Here is a 23,451-nt window from a genome sequence, read left to right as displayed (position 1 = left end):
ATATATATATATATATATATAGAGAGAGAGAGAGAGAGAGAGAGAGAGAGAGAAAATTGGTAGCTTCTGACATGTTAGGTGCAAAATGATACATGCTAAATGAGTTTTTTTACCTTTTTAGTATTTTATGTCACATTTTTGACCCCATGAATGTGTCGGGCATTGTTGATTTACAAGAAATCTATACCTGGATCATGTGTTTTTGATGGAAAAATGATATTTGGAGCCTAAAAAAAATTTACAAAGATTTTGGACCATTGATTTTTTGAACCTTATAAAAACCCAACCATGTCTCAGAATCGAACATTTCAAGAGCTTATCCCTATAAAATCAAATACATAGATCACATATATACGGTCAGAATTTAAAAATAAAACCTAACATGTGAGCAGCTACAAATCACTTATATAGAGAATAGCTGCTCACACGTTAGTATTGGCTACTAATGAAGGTACACACAACTAATAAGCTATAAATCATAGTATCAACTCGATTTTACCACATAAATGTGTTCAACATGGTTTGTTTGTTATGGACCATGCCTTGGATCATGCTTTTTTTATGTAAAGAATGTGATCTATTTAGCACGTAGGCCGTTGATTTTTAAACCTTTTTAAAAACCTAATTACTTATTATAATCACATGATTCAAAACAAATTTCCTACTAAACAAACAATGTGGATCACGTCCATAACATTTGATCTACAAAAAATTAATTTTTTTGAAGAAAAACCTTATATATGTATATATATATAAGAAGAGAGAGAGATGAGTGTAGTGTTTGATGATATAAGATGGTTTTTCCTATTGATCACACAAGACCAGCAGCAAAAAATGTTTTGTGTAAAAGCCGCCTTTAGCGGAGTTTCTGAACGCCGCTAATGGTCAAACACACTAAAAATATATATGTGGATGCGCCGGGAGAGTCTGACAATACTCCTATATATAATATAACCTTTTGAATAAAGAAAAAAGGCTACAACAACAAGGGCCCCGTTTTTGAATCATACATCAAGTAAATGAGCAGAAATTCAATAATTGAACAATAATTTACATGAGCAAGGGTGTTTGAGAAAAAAAAGGCTAAAACCCTATAGTTTCACATATTATAGTCCTTTTAACTCTCCATAAAATCTAAGCAATTTCAAGAAGTGCTACAGGAAATGAACTTTGTATGCATCCAACCCATATTTTTGGGCTGTTCTTTGAATTAGTTATAAAAATTATAGATTAATAAGTTTCAAAAAATATAAAATAATTTTGAAATTTGCATTTAATGTACTAACCTTTCCTAAAGGTGACATATATAAAATTATCTCTTAAAAATATCTTTACCAACACATCATATACTTTATTGATATTACAATTTAGCATTTTTTTTTTGTTTTTTGCGTGCAGTTCATCAACCCGTGTGATGGACAGTCAGCACGATTAAGCTGTGGTTAAGCAGCTATTGATTCAGCAGCTATGCCCTACTCATTAATATTTTCTTTAATTCCTGTGTGTGTGTGTGTGTGTGTGTGTGTGGGGGGGGGGGGGGGGTTTAAAAAACATTTTTGCTTTTATTTTGGGGGGGAGGGGGTCGGGCCCCTTCCCAAATCTGATCCTTGCTGATTCGACGATCTAAAGCACGTTAGTAGTAAAAATTAAAAGACAAGTTGACGACAATTTAAGTGAACTCAAGTTTACAAATAAATCCCTGCCATGCCCACCCACCCCTCTCTCCCTTTATATTTATGTATTTCATAAAGCTGTCAGGGGATTTGGGTCCGCTCCTTTTCATTAAAAAAAACATTTACATGTAGTACAATTCTCATCTCCGTGTTGTTGTGCAAGTGAGTAGACAATGACTCCAGTGTGAATAGAGCTAATGGGGAATCTCAAACTATACGGCTTCCTCTCTCCTCTCTTCGTGCAACCTTCTTTCTGCAACCTTAGGCGACGGGCGGATGCATGCCGAGCGAAGTCGGGAGACTGCTGGTGTACTGTCTATTTCAATCGCAACTTTCGTTCAAGAGTTTTCTGTCATAGATGTGGCTCGGATCGATCGTTCAAGAATTCGACGTATTATTTGCCTCTCCGATGAGTCTCGTATGCCAGAACCTTCACCACAGGCCAGGCATCGGGTCCATGCTCATCGTCGACCTGTTGTATCTTTCTCTGATGTGGCGCAGGTGTGTACCTTGTAGGCAGGTACCTCTCCATTTTTAGTGGTAAAGATAGGATCGCTCTAGGTACCGTTGAAGGCATCTGGTGCCGTCTATTCATCCCGTGAGGTCGGTCGTTCATTAAAGTTCTATCGCTCGTATCCCAGAGCATCCATCGGGAAGCGTCCTTCCAAGTCGGCAAACTGTCACATTCGCCCTGACGAGTTAATGAGTACGACTGTTCTCGAGATGGAGTGTGGGTCCACTTGCATTGAGAATTCTTCGGGCTCTATACGTTCATCCGGTTTGCCTCTTCGACTATTGGGTTGTGAGCGCGATCTTGCTTATGGGAGTTGTGCTGCATCTGTCACCCATGATGGATCCCAGGCCCATTCATTTTTTGATCATCGTGGGATCTTTTGTTCTGCCGATTCTACAATTCATATGCTGACGATATTCCTATCGTGCAAAGGTGTCCTGGTGTGCATGGGGTCCGCCCCGACGTGTTTTTTGGGTTTTACCTACATGGTCTCGTTGTCACCTTGCATGCCGCAACAAACCCACTTTCTATGTTTGGCGGACTGCCTGCCCGATCAAGATGGGGGATGTCTCGTGGAGGTTATCAGAGCATCTGTTCAGGGGACCTCGGGGGCCTCCTGCTTGCAACCAGTGCATCCACAAACTTGCCCAGATTCGTTAGGTTCGGGGGGTGGGTTATAGGGGGGCAATGACTTGTTTGACATATGGGGTGTGTCCTTCGTCGAGAATGCGCAAGCACTAGGAGTGTAGATTTCACTCGGACAACTTTCTTCGACCTAACAACAGATTGTTCCTCGAGCACGATCGGTGGCCAGAATCACAAATAGTCTTCGTATAGCTAAATCATTGGCCCGTTCACAAGCCCAGCTTCAAGAAGATGGCTTCAGCTCAGTTTAACGCTCAGTCAGACAAAGACGTACTAGGGTGTTGCCTGATTATTTATCATGAAGATATGTATTTGGAATATTAGGGGCATGAATTGCCCCCATAAGCGATTATTTTTAATTAATTGGATTAGGTATGAAAGTCTGGATGTCGTTGCAATTTGTGAAACCAAAATGGAGAATATTCTGTTATCAGTGATATCTTACTTATGGAAAGGTGTGGCATATGCTTTTAAGTCGGCCGTTGGGTTTGTTGGGGGAATCCTGGTTCTTTGGAAAGCTTCTCTTAAGGTGGCGATAATGGATATTTGTCATTATTTTATCTCTCTTTCTGCAAACTTGTTGTCGTCGCTACAAGATGTCGTCTTTACCTTTGTGTATGGCCCTATCATGTCTGCTTCATGACCAACATTCTGGGTTAATTTGGACCGAGTGTTGGTTACATTTGGAGCTCTTCAGTGTTTAGGAGGAGATTTCAATTGCCTGTTGTCCACGCAAGATTCTAGTCTACCGGTTCTTCTCAACCCCTCCATTAGGGGGTTTCAGGAGTTTGTTCGACGAAACCAACTTTACTCGGTATATCATGTGGGAGAGCAATTCTCGTGGTCAAATATGAGATGTCGCCCTTGCTTGTGGATACTTGATCACATTTTTCTCTCCCCAGAACTATTTCACGTAGTTTCGGATGTCACTGCATGTCTGTTGCTGCGAACCCTGTCCGATCATGGACAAATGACTGTTTCTTGGGGTGCATGCTTCAAAGCGTGTCGTAGGTTCTTCTTTGAGGAGTGGTGGCTTCGTGTGCTAGACTTTCAGCAACTGTTCAGACAATCTTGGGCTCAACCTGCTACGGGATCTTGGGTGACCATCTGCATCCATGCAAAGCTTCTTCATCTTCGGCAACATATTAAGGAATGACTAAGCTTTAATAACATGAACAAGTTTAGGTTCATCGGCCAGTGGGAAGTTGAGCTCTCCTATTTGACCCAACGTCAGGTCGATCTTGTTGGTGTGCCGGAGGGTCAAGTGCTCTAGTTGCAGGAGCGTATCCTCGTCCTCTCTACCCTCATTGCAGAATGGAGAGCACGAGATGAGTTTAGATGGAAGTTGAGGGTCATAGTTGCATGGTTAGCTAATGGCGATGATAATACACAATTTTTTCACATGAACGCATCAAATAAATACAGTAAGAACCAGTTACTCTCGGTCGAGATCCATGGATGCCAGTTTGGTCCACACAATTGCCTGCCAGCTATTACTTAGGCTGTATTCGGCCGACTTAGGCATCGGGGGGGGGGGGGTCATTGGCGATATGGGCTATAAGCGGTTGGCGGCAAACCAATCTGTTTCTCTGCAAGCTTAATTCACCAAAGTTGAGATTTCAAATGCTATTAGCGGACTATCGAGATGGAAGGCCCCAGGCCTTGATGGTTTCCACGTCGACTTCTTCAAAGCTTTTTGGTCAATTATTAAAACTGACCTACTCCACTTGTTTGATGAATTCTATCGTAATGCGAGACTGCCTAATCCATATCATGTGGCAGCCATCTCTTTGATTCCTAAGAGGCAAGGAGTGTCAGACATATCCAACTTCAGGCCGATTTCGGTGATGGGTGCTCTGTATCGCATTATATCTAAGGTGTTGGCTAATTGGTTGTGCGCTGTCATTGATCAACTTGTCTCTCCGAACCAGAGGGCTTTTATTCCAGGTCGAAGTTTGCAAAGGTCTTTTATTTGTGCAACTGAGTTTCTTCACTCTTTACAGTCGACTGGATCACCGTACTTCATGCTAAAATTGGATTTTCACAAGGCTTATGATAGTTTGACATGAGATTTTTGATTGAATCTTTAACAAACATGGGGTTTGACAGTCGGTTTATAGCATGGGTTAAGGAGTTGGTCACGAAACTCGTATCATCGGTTTGCATCAACAGAATGAGAGGAGAAGAATTCAAGTTGGCTAGAGGTGTGTGACAAGGTTGGCCTCTAGCCCCTATCCTTTTTAATATCGTGGCAGATGGTTTACCTATTCTCATGAAAATGACAGAACAAACAGGCTTCTTGGATTCCTTTGGCATTCCTGATTTTGTTGGTCACACAATTCAATATGCAGACGATACTTTAATATTTGAACATGCGAATGTTAATCAAATATCCAGGTTGTGCTTCATTATTAAAGTCTTCGCCTGAACGAGAGTAAGTGTGCTCTGGTCTTACTCAATGCTGACCCTCTTCTCCAATCAGCTGCTGCAAGGATCTTCAACTGCCCAATATCTGACCTTCCTGTCAATTTCTTGGGTCTATCGTTACACTCTCTGTAGCCAGCGGGAACTTCATCTTGGATGTCTACTATAGAGCGGGTGCAAGGGAGATTGCAGGCCTGGAAGGCCCGATATTTATCTTTTATGGGGTGATTGATGCTCATTCGCCATGTTTTGGCCCGATAATCAAAGTTTTGAATGAGCATGTCCATTATACCGATGACAATAAAATGAACGATTAACTGTTTGCTTTCGCACTTCCTTTGGTCTGGGAATGTGTCACACAAAAAATACCCGCTTGTTTCTTGGCAACAAATCATTCTCCCGAGGCAGCGAGGCGGCTTGGAGATTCTAGCTCTGAGAAAGTGGAGCATCATTTTAGTTTTGAAGTGGGCTTGGAAAGCTTCCACATCTCAATCTTTTTGGGCTACGTTTGTTAGGCAAAAATATGGTAGTCTAGCTGACTCCCTTCTTTCATCACCCAGTTCAGTGTGTCATTCGTCCCTCTGGCTGGAGTGGCGGAAGACACTTCGGTCCTTCAATGGCATAGATCTTAGGCCTGTCCATGGCCACTCGTGGCTTCACTGAGCCATGGCGAGCGGAGATAGGTTCTCCATTAAGCAAGTTTATCATTTCTTGTTGCCATCCGGGATGGACTGGTTTCCCAGTGATTGTGTGTGGGGTAAGGGGCCCGCTCTAAGGGCAAAAGCTTTGGCGTGGCTTGTGGCTCTGGATCGTGTTAAAACCTAAATTAATGTCAGGAAATGGGGGATTCAATTTTTCAACATGTGCGTTCTTTGCGAGAAGGTAGTAGAGGACACGACTCACCTATTTTGGCTCTGCCCGGTCGTTCTAGACTTATTTTTTCAAACTTGGGGTGCACCGCTTGTTCAAACTCGTCCGAGTTCCGTTATTCGGGACCGCTTGCTTGGTCCCATGATTGTACGACACACAAAAAAAATGAAGATTATTGTGGTGGGTTTGGTTGTTTTCAGCATGGTGGGTGATCTGGACTGAAAGAAACGATATCTTTAGGGACATCAAATTTGATTTCGGAAGGCTTCGGGTCATGTCTAATGTGTATCTGGCTCTTAAATTACATAGTAGAGGGGGGGGGGGTGATCTGCTTGTACTCTGAACTATGCACAATCACCATCTAGATTGTAGCTGTTTTGCTCTTATGTTTCTCTCTCATCCAATATTCTGTTGGATGTATTTTGGTAATGTTGAATGGTGAATGCTCTCTCTCTTCTTGCACGCACTGCTGCACTCTGTCTTGAATTATTTAAGTGAAGCGGCCACTATAGGAGACAAGATAAATTTATGTATGATTTGGATTACATGATGCTAGGTAGACAAATAAACCTCCAATGACAATAATTTTATAGTAATTTTTTTGGGCATTTCAAAATATATATAAGGAGAGTATGTTAGATAAATAAACCACCAATGACAATAATTTTATAGTAAATTTTTTGGGCATTTCTCTCTCTCTCTCTCTATATATATATATATAGAGAGAGAGAGAGAGAGAGAGAGTCTGTGGCTGATGTTAAGAGTGCTTATCAGGTCAGGATCCACTCTTGCTAATCTGTCAAGGCTGCCTTTGACACCGTTTATGGAGTCCGGATTGGGTGGGATATGATTGCATAAAAATTGTGCATTAAGCACCCGGTTACCTTCCATCAGGTCTTGGCCCCCCATACCTGACGGGCCCTATCCTCAAGATGGAGGGTGCTTAATGCACAAATATTTGTGCAATCATATTGCACATGATCTTTTCATGTGATTGGCTTGTTAATGCACAATTTTTATACCTTCATATTTTGACATTAGATCCTGTAAAACTTTAGGTTGCAACCACAAAATCCATTCTACTGTACTGTACCTCAGTACAAGTGAGACCCACAGAAGGATGGGTTTTGTGGTTATAATAACTGGTTGAGATTGCTAATCTCACCAAGGGTTTTACAGGTTCCGCTCTTTTCATTTTGTATGATCTAAATCTCATCACCCACAGCATCGATGGTAATGAAAAAAGCTTGTGGGACTCATCTTTGTTATTTTGAAGGTCGTCTATCCCTAGGATGACCGTAAGATGAACGGTTTTCAGAGGCAGCTCTAACGGACTACCGTCATCGTCAGAACTGCCTCTGCATGGATACGCAGTCAGATGTTAGTGATTGGTTGCGTCATGGATGATTGAGACCCATCAAGTTAAAGCCTTGTGAAGGGTACCAATCGGCCATTTCTCAGAGAAATATGGGGGGTATCTGGAGATTCCACACGAATGCCATGCTTTTTCATGGCCCACTGCAACAATGAGACAAAAAGGGAGGCAGAAAATGCTACCAAGGTCTCCACTTGTATGGTGATTGGTGACGTGATTTATTTCGCCATTTGATTTATTTTATTTTGGGATTTCCGAGTGTGTTCGTTCTCTTTAATCTAAGTTCTTTCTACTTTTTTGGTGTGCAAGGATACAAAGACGACACCTGTATACGTGTAACATGATTTTTTTTTTTATAAAAACACGCTTAACTTTCGGTTTATTTACAAAACAGCTTAACTTTTAAAATATTACAAAATACATTCATAACTTTTGAGTAGGGTGGGGTAGTCCGATAGGCCAAGCCAACCCGGCCTGCCATAGGTCGGGTTTGGGCTATAATTTTAGGTCAGAACCTGTTATCTAAAATTTGAGATTTTTTTTGGCAATTAAAATAAATAAATAATAAACTTTATTCTCATATGTGACATGAATGTAATTTTTTAGTTTTTTTTTAAATTCTTGAATTTCTCAATTTTTTTTATTTTATTGTTTTTGAATTATTATAAAATTAAGTCTCAAGTGACGAAGAACATTGCAATAATAATTATAAAATTTAAAATACCTGAACTAAACAAGAAAGTAAATAATGTATATATGTTTAGATTATGAATATTGGACTTGAATCTAAATCTTAGCATTCGGGTCTAATATGGATTTAAGCATTATATTAGGTAGTGGATTTAACTCATGATATTTGGATCCAACCCAATTAGGTTTGATATAATTCATGATATTTTGATCTAATTAAGGATGAATTGGATTAGATATAACTCAAGATTTTTTTATTCAATCTCATTGGATTAAACCTATAGGATGAGACATTAACAACAACATTATTATTGTTTTAACATAAATTTTGGCTGATTGATGGCTCACCTATTAAATCAGATTCAACCTCGACGTTTATCATTTCGAGGGTATTAAAATTGATTATCTACACACCCAAATTAGTGTTGATTTGATCGACCAAAGTTCATGCCTAATTGTAAATAAAAAATCAATATTTTTCAGCATCAACTATGATTTTTTGTCAATCCGTATATGTATGATTAAATCTAAGATCACCATAATAATCTATATTTCGAGGGCTATCAAATCGACTATTTAAACATTAAATTTTATTGATTCTTTGGGTTTGTAAGCATTCCTGAAGGTTATCATGTCACTAGAGCCCAAGTCAAGGTAAGAAGACCTCACATTTCTTCTCTAGTTTAATCAATTTTAAAATTTAATAAGTTAGAACTCATAATTTATTTACTTATTTTATTAATAAAAAATTTAATATATATTAATTTTTTATATTATAGATGAGACTCTTGCCTAGACATATCTATAAATACAATCCCTCGTGATAGGGACGTGCATCTCTCCCTTCTTCTTTCTCATATTTTTTTCTTCCTTCAAGTCATTAGACAAGTCTAGGCCTCTATTAGAGACCTGCAACCACTTTGGTGAAGGTATAATCTAGCTCGAAATAAGGTATAAGTAGAAGAAAAAGCAATGGTGTTATTGCGAAAAACACATTTTCGATCAAAAATCACTACTTTTATAATATTCGGTTTCAAGATGTATTAGCATACCTCTTTTTGATTTAGGGCTTGGATCTTTATATAATCTATAATTAAAACATCTATGACTATTAGATCTATATAAAAAAGATTTCAAAAACCCAAAATGATGTTTTGAAAGATCGGTTGTAAGAAAATGATTTAGAAAATACTAGTTTCGAAACCCTAAAAACCAAAAAATCATGTGAATTGATAAATCTATATTTTATTTGATTATTCAGTATGAATAATGAATGTAGAAGCATGTTTTTGAGTATTTTTTCATGGATCTTGATGCTATAAATATGTCTCTTGCATAGATCTTGGTTAAAAATACACGAAAATAATTTTGAAGAAAGTTTTTTCAAAAATATTTTAGGGTTTTGATAATAAAGAAAGTTAACCTGATCATATATGGTAGATTAAGACATATATAACATGATTAAACAACATATTATTGAATAAATAATTCATGATTCTATGTTATTTTTATGTCTCCTATGATTCTTGCATAGAAAAAATTGTATTTAAGATATTTTATGAAGGTTTTGTGATTTTTGAATTATGTTTGTTAATGTTTTAGCAAGATTAACTTAAATATTATCAAAGATGTGTTGTATGATGTTGTAAATGTATTTAGAGCATCTAAAAAATCATAATTGTGTGAGTTTTATCATGTTTCTTATTTTTGCTTAATAGATCTTGCATGAGTTTGAATATTGGTTATTCTATTCTTGTTTTTTTATTTTGACTAGTCTCAGAAAAAATTGACATATTTATTAAAATGAGGTCAATAAATAAAAGTAAAAATACTAGAGTGTTGTACACATCCTCGGCTTCAATTTAGAATCATGTTTCGTCCCATTTGGTTCAGTTTGGAGGCTAAAATGTTTATTGCAACAGGGCATAGATTTTCTGTTCGATCACCAGGACTGTTCCTACCAAAGATTTTAAAAGCTCTAAAACCCTAATCAAAATAAATTATGAAAAATGTAGATGAAAGGTAATATGTATAAAACAATTCTGTAAAAAAGATTTTGTCGAAAGATTTTTCTGTAAATTTTGAGAAATTCTTCAAACTGGACTAAATTTCTACAATTAACAGGATCTGTCTGATATATTTTTTGAATAGGGTTCAGTCCCAAAAATTTTCTTCTAGACTATGTCTCTAAGATGATGGGGCAATCCTAGTAAAATTTTTAGAGTTAAATTCAATACCTATGATATTTTGTAGGTTTTCCAAAATCAGTTTAACAAGGATCCGAATTGCACAATATGACGTGTTAATGCCGAGTTGTATTTTACTTTTTGCAGCATATTTTTTGATGCTTAAATATGATATTGAACTGATATGTATGATAAATGAATGCATTTCGTTATTGATTAAATTGAGCACACATAAATATCAATGATTAGCCTACCTTAACTGTGTAAATGCATAACGATTACATTATTGTATTGATTTTATGGTAGAGACTAATCAAAAGCATGCATATACTGCCATGAATATTATTGCATTTAAACCGTGATTGTGGTTGCATGTTTGTATTGATACTCTCAACAAGAAAGTTAATTAAAAAATCAAAATGAAATTAATTCTCTCACGGCTTATTGAAAGAGTAAGCATGGTACTAACGGTTCTATGGGATATTTGACTTAGCACAAAATATTACTTTTGTCCTTCATTCACAGGACCAGTAACTGGGGGAACTACCATGATTTATCCGGGGTGTAGTAGGTAAGACTTATAAGAAAAATCTGATATATTGAGATTGCAGGAGTTAGGAACTCTCTTTATATAATTATATTCTCTTTTCAAAGTATGTACATGACGCGTATGTTAATAAGACACAATTATTTAAAAATACAAACTTAGGTTGTACCTTCATTTGAGAGAATATGTGTTGTACCCACAGGCAAATATTGATAAGTGAAACAAGATTTTGAATTGAATATAAATAAAACATGACATGCATCATTTAAGCAAGAGAACAATAAGTGAAGATAAAAAATTATTCATGCATAAATGACTCACAACACTGCAATGATAAGTTTATGCATATTGTATATGTTCATGCATTTTGTATATGTTCATGCATGTGTATAATTTATTGTATTAATGCAAATCTTAGCATAAATGAATGTACACTATATTGATTTGCTAGCATAATTTTTTGTTTATTGCCTACCAAAATATGTATTACATGATTGATATATGAAGTTGTGTTTGAATATATTCTGATATCGTGCATTTATTGTAAGTATGTTATTTTCTACCGAGCTTTCATGATTCTGACCCATTTTATGGGGTTTTAGGTATATTATGATGAACAACTACGAAACAAATGTGGCATGCTTGAGCAACGTCGAGAGCTAGTTTTTTTTTCTTTCTTGAAGATAATTTTGAAAAAATAATTATTGTTACCAACATACTTTGATATGTAATTTAAATTATTAAAACTGAATTAAATATTATTGTTCACGATCGACTGTATGGTAACCCATTCATAATGTTTAACAAAAAAAAAAGATTGTTTTCGCTATTTAAAAAAAAATCTCTAAAATTTTAAGGTATTACATGTTAAGTTAATAACAAAAATCCTGCCAATTATATACTTAAGCCAGGCTCATATTGAAACAACATGTTTTTATTTAGTTCAGTTAAGCTAAACATGAGCATGAGCCGAATCACAAGTTCAACCTACGGCTGAATTAACAGAGCCGGAACATCTGTTCGGCACGTTTACCAGTCCTTTATTTGAATATTTGAAATCGTTTGTGAAAAAAACAAAAAATATGAGCCATACGTGCGTTGGCATGATATAGGATGTAGTTTGCAAGGTAGGTGAATCTGGGATGGATCCCACGTCACAAGATTCCCGAGTGCCGTGATTCATTTCATCTGCATCTTGGCACACGATGCCAACCTCCACTTGCACAGAGAGAGAGAGAGAGAGAGAGAGAGAGAGAGAGAGAGAGAGAGAGATGGGTACTCCTCTCTCTTTCGTAGCGTCTCGTCCCTCTCACCAGAAGGTTCTTCTCCAGCGGCGCCTACTCTTCTTGGCGACCCTTCTTCCATGGCTGCCGCTTCACTCCTTACTGGTGCCCGCATTTCTCACGCTTCCTGCCCCGGGTAATCATCCCTCTCTCTCTCTTTGAGTTTTTGGGTTTTAATAATAAGATTGGAGGAATATTTTGGGGGTTTTGTCATGGTGGTGAAGTTTGTTTGTGTAGCTGGAAATTTAAGACGATGTGCGGAGAAAGGTTATAGAGTAATTGTTAAGGTTTATGTGAGACGAAGTGAAGCAACACCCACCATCTAGAAAGTGATACTAGTGCAGAACCAGATGATCTTGGATACTCAGTTCGAATTTTCATAAGAAACAAACTTGATTGCTAATAATTATGGGGAGGAAATGATGTACGGGGTTAAGATACTCCGTTTTGAATTGGTGGCGGTGCGTTTGCAGATAAAGAAGTGGGTAAATGCCTGCGTATAAATGAGGCTCTGTTTTTTTTCCTTTTTTTTTAAAACAGGTTATGTTTTTTTATTAAAAAAAAGAGGCTCTGGTTTCTAAACTGTTGCAGCGGCTGAGAGATCGACGCGTTGCTGGTGGTGTAAATTTTGGCGAAGAATGACCTGCTATTTGTATATGGTTTATTCTTTCGTTGCAGATTGCGTCAGGTAGTGCTAATTGTTTATCATGTCTCCTTTCAGGATGTTATCGAATCTCTCGTTCAGCCTATCCTTTTTGTTTTGCAATTTCTGGTGAAAGAGTTGAAGACACCTAAACTCTTCTTTGGTTTATATATATATATATATATATATATATATATATATATATATATATATATATATATATATATATATATATATATATATATATATATATATATAGTAGCTGCCTATTCCGATCCGTGCCTACCCGGCTTTTAAATGGTTCTTTTCCGTGTTTTTCTCAAATCTGACCCTATACTTGCGTTCTACTTGTTTGATTTTATAGGAATGATTCTAGTTTTTTATGAGGTTTGAAAATGGACATTATAAAATTTTTATAAATATTATAAATATCCAAGGTTTAGAAAATCACGTTTTTTTATAAAAAAAATACGATCCAAGTATCGTTTCCTAGCAAATAGACCATGCTCAATGCATCTGCTGTATCAGATTTGTGAAAAACAATCCGGAAACCCCTCGTTCACTTGCGGTAAGCTGTGGTAGGCACGGAACAGAGTAGGGCAGCTACCGTCTCTCTCTCTCTCTCTCTCTCTCTCTCTCTATATATATATATATATATATATATATATATATATATATCTATATATATATATGCTTTATTTTGGTATCCTTGTGGGTACTGCACTTTCTAGTAGAAAATGGTGGTGGCAAGTACTACTTGGTCAAACAGACTCTCTAGATGTGTTTGTTGTAGTTTGTTTATAGAAAACATGCTCTAGTTATATGGCGCAAATGTTGGTATCGGGATTCTCTTGGAGAGGGAAAATCTCATGGTGAATAAAAAAATGTTATTTTTAGGAAAATCTCAAGAAAAATCAGCACATGTATTTTTTAAAATATTGGTAAATATTTAAAATGTGATGAAAATTTAAAAAAAAAAGTGTTAATGTCATGATAGTAATCGAGTCTCGATTTATTTGGGAGTTATTCACTTTTCAATATATCATGATAATATCAAGGTATTTTCAAAATATCACCAATATTTGTGACTATCCTTAGGATCTAATTGTTTTGATTTAAAAGTTATATTTTCTATTGTGAAGTTTTGGTGCATTGTGGGCTGTTGATTTTTACATTACTGTAAAATGTAAAAGCTTGATCTAATGCTTGTTCTCTATTAAAAGGACCATGCAAATTACATATATACGGTTTAGATGCACAGAAAATTGGAATCTTTGAAAACCAATGGTTTTACTGTACAGTACAGTACCCTCGAGGGTACCCAAGTAAAAATGTGAATTTATTACCCTCGGTGCATTGTGGGCTGTTGATTTTTACATTACTGTAAGATGTAAACGCTTGATCTAATGCTTGTTCTCTATTAAAAGGACCATGCAGATCACATATACACGGTTTAGCTGCACAAAAAATTGAAATCTTTGAAAATCAATGGTTTTACTGTATAGTACAATACCCTCGAAGGTACCCAAGTAAAAATGAGAATTTAATGCCCTCACTCAAAGTGGGATGCTTATTATAAATTTGTTTTGATAAGTAACGAAAAATTAGTTGGATTTTTGGTAGTTTGGAAAACGTGAGCTTTCTTTTAGTTTTTCTATTCACTGCAAAGTACAGTGCTTTCTTGCATTGGTTGGAGGCTATGTCACATGGCCTTCTCTATCAAGTTTTCTGATAAGGCTAACATTTAAAGGGATATGATGCAAGAGTAAAAGTGGAGTATTCATATGACATAGGTTGGAGGTTGAGGGAATTGGCATGACATCAATTCTATATCTTCTTTTCATGGCGGTTTTATGAAGCATTGGGGAAGTTCTTTAGATCTTTCCTTTGGAAGTAGTGAGTTTCACCCCATACTGTATCCTTTGAATCAGTGTTGATAGATATAGGCTATTGATATTAATGCACTTTAATCTTAAATCCCTATCAGTAGACTCATAGAATCCATAGAAGAAATGTTGAAGTTGGGCAGGTGATTTTCTTTTTATATAAAAGCTTGCCAAGCCATAGGAACTCGGTTTACAATTCGTAATGTGTGTGTACAAAGTTGGCTTGACTTGACTGAGTGCAAGTTTGCATCTGTCTAGGGTAATTTGTCTGACTCTGAAGTGCAAGTCCAATGAACTGTTTTGAGTTGCTTGAATCCTAAGCTAGTTTGGTCTCTGTATGTTGTCTCAAGTCCTTTGACTTCTTATTCATCACAATTGCTTTATTCATAAATTTTCACTTTTCGACAAGCTTGCACATGATGTGCACGTGACTGGCTCCCATTCTTCATTTTGATGTCATAATATTCTATGATTTACTATAGTGAGAACCAAAACATGTACAATTGGGGTTCTTATATATTTACTTATGAGAAAAGATGCTCACCTGTCAATGCAGTGCACAGCAAGCAAGCAGTGGTTGGAATGGAACTATTTCCAGAAATTCTAAGAGATGAGGCAGTGCACAGACTTCATATACTAGGGGAGGTACAGTATTTCAGCTTTAATCTCTATGTCAACATATTGCTGGTGTGATAAAATTGGACCAGTTCGTTTTGTTGATATGGAACGTAAATTTTAAATTTCAGTTGTTTGGTCTTGGATTCAAGACTGTGGTACTTGATTTTGGGGATTGACCTAATTGAGCTTGCAGGTGAAAAGAGTTAATGAGTTTGGTTGCTTTTTCTGTTTATCACTTAATTTTTGTTATTTTTGGCATGGACTCATGATCTTAACAACATCCGAGATACCTTTCAAGTTCGTTTGCCTACAAGCAGGATAAAGGAAAGAGAGTAGAAAAGATAAAACTTGACTATTAATTGCACAAACTTGGTTGGTTTGGCACCTCTGATGGTGGAAAATCATGGTGTACTGCCTTATGTTTGCCAGAATGTGCTAAACATGATGTTTAACTTGAACAGTTCTTAATTTTCTAGTCAACATAACAATTTACTTGGAGTCATGTAGTCAATAAGATATGAATTTACCAGGCCTTTGGAAGACCTACTGGACTAGGACACATAGCCAGATAATCTGTTAATTATCCTGTGATAAAACAATTTTTTTTTTATAAACATGTTGCTGGTTTCTCTCTCTCTTGCATGTCTGCATCATGTATTTTTATGTATGCATGTATTTGTGTATGTACACATATTTATGTATTCATTATTACTCAAAAATATTGTCATTGTGGTAATATTACTGGTGATTTTTCTGGGGAGAAATTTACAGATAAGTGGTTGTTTCATCCCAAAAAAGTCTGGGATTGTACTTTCTTTAAAAGGCTTCAAAGAAGGAAAAAATCTACCTATATATATATATATATTTATATCTGTGTAAGAGAAGTGGGATCTTATGGAGGGAAAAGGGGATGGTTCCAAGTATGAAGTCACGTTACTGAAACAAATACTTCACCAGAACTGGCATTATTTCTGTCCAGTTAATGTGTCAAGGAGCTAAAAATAGCTCAGGTAATGATAATAGCATTTGAAGAGATCTTCTAACTTTCCCATCATGAGACTAATAGTATTTCATGAAGTTCATAAATAAGGTGCAAGGCTAATGGTTTGACGGATAGTTTTTTATGCGGGACAACTCAACAATGCATGTTGAATAGAAAAAAGTGATTGAATGAAGTAGCTGGTGTGGTGAGAATAACAAAGTGGGTGGTGTGCATCATGCTTGCAGCCTGCTGATTGCTCTTGTCATACATGCTTGATGCAGTGATGTGTTTATTTATGTGTTATCTTTATAGATTTTCTCAGCATTAACATGTCTAGTTTGATGCATATAGAGAAAAATACTCTGTTCAATTGTCTGCACAATTGTACATCTTCTTCCTTTCTCTTTTACTGTTTGTGTAGATGCTTACTACCGCATCACTGTTGGGAGTTCCCACATGGGTTAGTGTTTGAATAGTGATCATTATGCTTACATCTGTGAATTTACGAAGGGTTCTTTGGATCTGCAACTGCCTTAATGTCATAAGAAGAAAATCTTTTGTGCAGTAAGGTTCCTTATATTGTGCTTCAACTTTTGTACAGAAATGTTCTTTAAATTGTATCTTTTGTTCTGACCAGGTAAGCGATGGAAAGGATTATCTTGAGAGGACATTCCTCAGCCCAGCCTCTATGAGGGCTTTGCATAAAATTCGTGGTTGGATGCAGGATGCGGGATTGACAACGTTGGCTTTTCTTTTCACTTATTCTTTTCCTGAATAAGGTTTCCACAGTTTTTTAACTTAGATATGTTATTTTCAGTTGGATTGATGAGATCGGCAATGTACATGGGCGAACTGAAGGAAAAAATGTGACTGCACCAACTTTAATCATTGGTTCTCACTTGGTACTGCCACTTGTCATTTGTTTTACAAATCATAGATCTTGTCTTTGCATTGTGTTCGCTCCTTTTATATTTCAGTCTGGGCATTGAAAATAAAACTTTTTTTTTTCATCACAGGATACAGTTATTGATGCTGGAAAATATGATGGGTCACTAGGTATTGTATGTGCATTATCTGCATTGAAGGCTTTGAAGGTTAGTGGAAGACTGGTAGAACTTCAAAGGCCAATAGAGGTCAGTAAGGGTATTCATGATAGTTTTATATGCTATCTTATAGATAATGGTGAATAATTCATCACTAATTTTAAAACTTTTGTCATATTTTCTCCTCTATGTTCATCGTTAAATGCCCCATTTTCACAGTTCCAAGTGCTTCACTACCCCTGGTAAGATCAGTATTTTTGTTGTTAGCTGCTGTTTGCAGCAATAGAAGAGAAGAGAGAAGCAATAGAGAAGAGCACAAAACGATAGGGTTTCATTAAAAGATAACTAAAATAGTTACAGCAATATATGGGAGTCGACCTCCCTTGGGTGACAAAAGGGACAAAAATCCTTGACTACATCACCCCCATGGATAAGTACACAAATATCCCTATAAAATAATAATATGTATGAGGGAAATGGTAACATATATACCACTAATACACATGTTACATTCATCAACATTTTCCCCCTCAAACGTGGGATGCTGAAAACACAATCATTCCAAGTTTGAAGAGGAACGATAGCAGAATATGTAAAATGAAACTAATTTCTGTTTATTGGAGGCCATGTGAAATGCGCCTTTTTTTCACTTTAGATGGAGTCTTATATGTAGCATTTATTCTTTTGCATGTAAGCACATACTGTTAAAAGCTACTAGCATTTTCTTCCTGCAAGCTCATTCTGACTCTTGATATCTTTGAAGGATGTTTCACCTTGTGCAGTGTATTTGTTGGTCATTTTCTTAACTGCATCTTAACCCTTCACACTTTATTTATCTTTATTCTCTTAGTTTGCATTTGAATTTTGGGGTTTTACAGTGGATGGGATTGGTGGTAGTTTGGAGTTCATCAATCCCATTTCCGATTCATTGTCAGAAGTTCCTGTGCATTTAAATTGGGAGGGCTATCTAGTTACCCTGATAGCTTCTTCAATTCATTAATTCTCTCCAACACCCAAAATCCATATATGTAGTCTTAAAGTAATTCTGTTGTTTGCAGTCTTGAATTAATTATGTGGTTTATTGTTTTTCTTTTTTGGGGGAGGTTGACATGCGGTAGTGGAAATTTTAGGTACTGTGGAATCAACCTCCATAGTGGACATTGGAATTGAAAAATGTTTTTTGATCGGTCATGTACCTGATTAACAGTTTCCAACTAATACCTGATTAGCTTCATAGACCATTATTTGAATTATTTTGATCAAGGCAAAGACATTTAGGGCTCTGATTTATTTTCTGTTTAAGATCCAGTGACAGATGTGACAGCTAATCAGATATATGATCTCAGGAAGCCTAACGATCCACACACACACACCTGTAGACGTGTGTATGCATTCAACTATTTCTATATTTACCCTTGCATTCCTGATTTCTATAACTTTTTGTTGGATCCATAGGTCATTGCATTTTGTGATGAGGAGGGTGTTCGGTTCCAGTCTACCTTTTTAGGAAGTGCTGCAATATCTGGCACACTTCCACCCACAATTCTGCATTCATCTGATAAGAGGTGATCCAAAGAACCTGATCTTTTCCTTACATGATGTTATTACCTTGGCATACATTGATGTGTTTTAATGTATCAGTGGCAAAACGGTTCAAGATGCATTGAAAGAAGCCCGTTTTGATGGTACAGAAGAAAGCTTGCTCCAGCTCAAGTATGACCCCCAGTTGGTTGAGGGTTATATCGAGGTCAGAGTTGTCAGTCAAGATCATTATAACTTAATCCATAACAATCTTGATTAGTTGTAATGTTCTTGATCTTTCTAACTCTTTCTATAGGTTCACATTGAGCAAGGCCCGGTACTGGAGTCACTTGGTCTCTCACTTGGTGTTGTTAAAGGAATTGCTGGTCAAACACGTTTAAAGGTTAGCTGTCAAAGTGTTTATTGATTTGATCCAGTCATTAGTTATTATTTGAATCCAAATCCAACTACAACTACTTGTTGTAAAAGAATTAATGAATCATGAGGAATGAAGCTCTGACGTATAACCAGAAATGCAATCCCATGCAATGCTTGCTTTTTCTTTTTGATAGGCAAGATAGGGGAAAGCAAAGAAAGACCTAGATTCTAACCTCTTATTAGTGATAAACTCCAGATTCTAACCCCACTACCCTCTCTTCCCCATACTCCCCCACTCCCCCACAGCTCCCAAAAAAAAAAAAGAAAAAGAACACCTCAGATTAATTTTGAAAGACTGGTTGTTTATTATGTTAATTTGCACTACTTTACAGGTTACTGTGAGAGGTATACAAGGGCATGCTGGTACAGTTCCAATGTTTATGCGGCAGGATCCAATGACTGCTGCTGCAGAACTTATTTTGTTGGTGGAAGACATCTGCAAATATCCTGAGAGTTACATTACTTATGATGGACAATGCCATGGCTCTAGGAATGAAACTGTAACAAGAATGGTTGTGTGTACTGTTGGGGAAATTTCTTCCTGGCCTGGTGCAAGCAATGTCATCCCTGGTCAGGTAGATCTTGATATTACTAGTGGTCAATTCCAATCTTCTTTAATTAACTGAACATTTTGGCTTTTTTTGTATTAAATTGTATTGAACTTGTAACTATAGTTACATTACATATTATGTGTATTATGTGCATAATTAAGCTTGTATCTTTCATATTCAAATTTGTTGTTTCTTAATGGCAGGGAATAGATTACGTCCCAGTTCACATTGCATGGTTTTAGTTATCAATTCACATTTAGGGCAGTAAATTAAAAAATTGTAGACTAGAACTGCATGGTCTATTCTGTGTTGAAGAGGTCTGTCAAAGGTTTTTGTTATTTCTAGTGACAATGTGCTTCCCTTCATTCTTCGAACAGTTTATCTTTTTTCCTTTTTGAGTCAAAATTTTAGTGAGCTTTCAATAGCCATTCTGCAATAGGTGAATATAGAGAAGCATTTGCCTGGAAGATTATGCCTCTTGCAGAAGTGAAAGTTTGATGAGCTTAATGTTGCAGCACTTGGTAATGTAAGGGTCCAATAAAAGATTCCAAGGAAAGCAATTAATGCAAGACTTTAAGAAGTCCAATAAAACATTACACAAAGTAAAGTTGAAGAGACCATCTCCAAATATGTACTTACTGCAACTAAAAAGATAAAGTAGGGCTTCAAAGAAAAAAAAAAAAAGATAACAGAAATTCTAATTGTTAGTCAGCAGACATCTTGTGTTTTCTCTCTGCTTCATCAAAGGTCAAAGATGAGCAGATGGGTCTGTTTACCATGACTCACACATGCGAAAGGAGTGACACATAATCTAGCATTCCATATTCCTTTGCTGGATGCTACAACTTGTTGCTGTTGGATACAGGTAATCTTTACTGTGGATATACGTGCTTCCGAAGACATGCAACGTGAAGCTATCATTTTTGAACTACGTAACAGGGTGCAGGAAATATGTGAACGGCGCTCTGTTTCTTGCTCCTTTGAACATAAGGTATGCACATTACCTTATGGATCTGAATACTCATGATAGAAATTTCTGCTGACTGTTTGGTGTTATTATAGCATGATGCTGATGCAGTCCACAGTGATCCTGAACTGAGTGCAAAGCTGCAGTTTGCAGCACGATCAGCTATGAAGAGTATGGGTGAGATCCCAGATAAGGATGTGCCGTTTCTCATTAGTGGAGCAGGGCATGATGCAATGGCCATGTCCCACTTAACTAAGGTTTGATCCTAATTCCGGAGTCTAAATTGAATTCATCTATGTTGTGCCTAATTAGAGCTTGGTAACAAAGCAGGTCGGGATGTTGTTTGTTCGTTGTAGAGGAGGGATCAGCCATTCCCCTGAAGAATATGTCCTAGAAGATGATGTCTGGGCTGCAGGGCTGGCTCTCCTGGCATTTCTTCAGGATATGATATAAAACAGTACCATGGATTCTTTTACCGAAAGTCTTGGAATTGGATCATGTACAAATAAGTAGCAGTTGTTGCACCTCCAACAAAGGTAAGTGTCGTGTTTAGAGTTTGTTGATTATTTGTTTAACAGATGGCTACAGAATGAAATAAGATGAGTTGTTTTATGAGAAAGGAAAAAGGCCATCATGTTATACATCAGGCAGGTATTTGAAATGTATTCACATCAACCGAATGTTACACAGTTTTTTTTAAATAGCAGATAAATTAGGCAGCTTTTTGTAGAATCTTCAAAATAAAATTAACTTGAAATGGGGGGAACAATGTACGTTGTTCTGAAACCCAGTCTTGGGACTCTCGGTTATGGTCAGCTTGCAACTTAGCTGAGTCAACGTGGTGAGTTGGCTGAGTCTTGATAGAAACCTGGTTAGTTTACTGGGTTGACCATGTTAGGTGTCGATCTGGGTTAACTCACCTGGTATAAGTTAGTGTGGGCTACTGTATCTTTTTCACTGTTGTATCTCATGCACATTTTTCATTATGTGTACATTTATTATCCTTAAACACTGAAAAACAATGAAATTGCTTGAGACACTTCTGCCCTTGTTATATTGATGACTGATGAATTATTACTACATTGGTCTTGAAAACTTTGGGTTATGATAATTGGGGGTTAATTGGTGCTTTTTTGGTAACAATGACTTGGTTCTTCCGTAACTAATTGAAAGACTTTAGAAGCATGATACTGAAGCTTGCACTTGGAGCTATTCTTGTTTGAGTAGGTTCCAGGCTTCCAGCATAGGAGAAACTGGTGAAGAGACTCTGAAATAGAATCAGCAGGTATCAAACTTGAGTCTCTCACTAGGTAAGACCTGCACATAAAAAGATGGCCCAACTGTGGAAGACTTGGAATTTGCCTGGCACAGTGAGAAACTATTTTTTTTGGGAAAATATCGGCAGCCAAGTTCTCGTGATAAATAAATTTGTTTTATTTTTCTTCCATTTTCAGCAAAAAATAAATTGGAAATTAAAAAAAAAATATTTTTTCAAAAAATAAATTAAAAAGAAAAAGTTTTTATTTGGTGAGTTAATTTCTTGCCTTTTTCATGATTTTTTAAAAAAAAAACACCGATATTTGTCACTATGTTTTGCCAACAAGCAAGTGTTCAACCGAGTTTAGGTGAAAAACATGATGAAGGCAACATTGACTTGACCAAGTCTTTAACATCCAAGCATATAAGATAACTGAGTTGGATATAGAGACCAATTCACAGGAATCCTTTTAAGTGAATCTAACTTATTACTGGCCTAAATTTTGATATTGTACCCATTCCGAGACCCATAGAATGTGCTGAAATGAAACATTTTGAATTGCACAAAACGGGAGCTTTGTTCTTCCAAGAAGATCATTTTCTACTCGTCAAACTATTCAAGTTCACCCAAATCTGCCAATCCCATTTAAGATTTAGTCTGGTTTTAGTAATAGGGTGGAGACGATCCGCGTTCACTGTTGCATTTTGCTGCAAAATTATGGGCCTCAACCTTTTAAAACCAGTCGCTAGACATTCTTTTTTAGAGCATCTTGTCCTTGGTGTTCCTGGCGGGAAACTTTTTCCACAAACTTAATTCACAAATAAGAACGTTTAATATTCTAAGATGAGTGAAAAGTGAGTTTATGCAGATATAAGTTTGAACAAAGGGCAAGTCTTTTGGAGAAAGTGCAGTTATGTTTTACACCTGTGTGTGTGTGTGTGGAGGCTTTTAGCTGAACCTTTAATCTTGTTGCATTCAAGGCAGATGTAGAATTACGAGTAAATCATGTCAAATCCATTACCCCCCAATAAGATCCATATGCTTAAGTAGAGGTGTCAATGGATCAGACGTAGGTGGGTCCAAACCCAGATATGATATTGAGGTGGGCCCACCATCAAAGATGCAGAAAAAAATTGCCGCGATATGAAAATGACCCGAGTGAAAAATAGATGGCCGATCCAGCTTCCGCCACATGAGGAGGATCCCTCCCCCCGTCGATCGGCCACGATAGAAAATGGAAGTCACATTTCTGCTAAATGCTTCTAACAAATTGCTCATCGATAAGTTTCATTTTTTGTTTCAACAAACCCAAAGAGGTCTGGTTTACTCTCACGAAG

At 36.8% G+C, this 23,451-nt stretch overlaps 1 protein-coding gene across 2 annotated transcripts; it reads left to right on the top strand.

Moving 5' to 3' along the window:
* Positions 1 to 12,062: 12,062 nt before the first annotated feature.
* On the top strand, positions 12,063 to 21,895 carry AAH (allantoate amidohydrolase). 2 transcript variants are annotated; one of them, XM_090013655.1, is made up of 12 exons: positions 12,063 to 12,343; positions 15,293 to 15,381; positions 16,974 to 17,077; positions 17,154 to 17,238; positions 17,353 to 17,469; positions 18,835 to 18,944; positions 19,021 to 19,126; positions 19,217 to 19,303; positions 19,671 to 19,913; positions 20,755 to 20,880; positions 20,952 to 21,113; positions 21,187 to 21,895. In XM_090013655.1, exons 1-12 carry the CDS (start codon positions 12,130 to 12,132, stop codon positions 21,307 to 21,309), a joined length of 1,566 nt encoding a protein of 521 aa, XP_089869781.1. In that variant the 5' UTR covers positions 12,063 to 12,129; the 3' UTR covers positions 21,310 to 21,895. The 2 variants fall into 2 exon arrangements, with proteins under 2 accessions (XP_089869781.1, XP_089869783.1); XM_090013657.1 differs by lacking the exon at positions 12,063 to 12,343 and adding an exon at positions 12,805 to 12,895.
* The last annotated feature ends 1,556 nt before the right edge of the window (positions 21,896 to 23,451 follow it).

This window comes from Nuphar pumila, chromosome 7 (assembly GCF_984573655.1).
Source record: "Nuphar pumila chromosome 7, dmNupPumi1.hap1.1, whole genome shotgun sequence".
In the NCBI taxonomy this organism is placed as follows: Eukaryota; Viridiplantae; Streptophyta; class Magnoliopsida; order Nymphaeales; family Nymphaeaceae; genus Nuphar; species Nuphar pumila.
The sequence above is the reverse complement of the archived record's forward strand: the minus strand, read 5'-3'. Positions and strand labels throughout refer to the sequence as shown.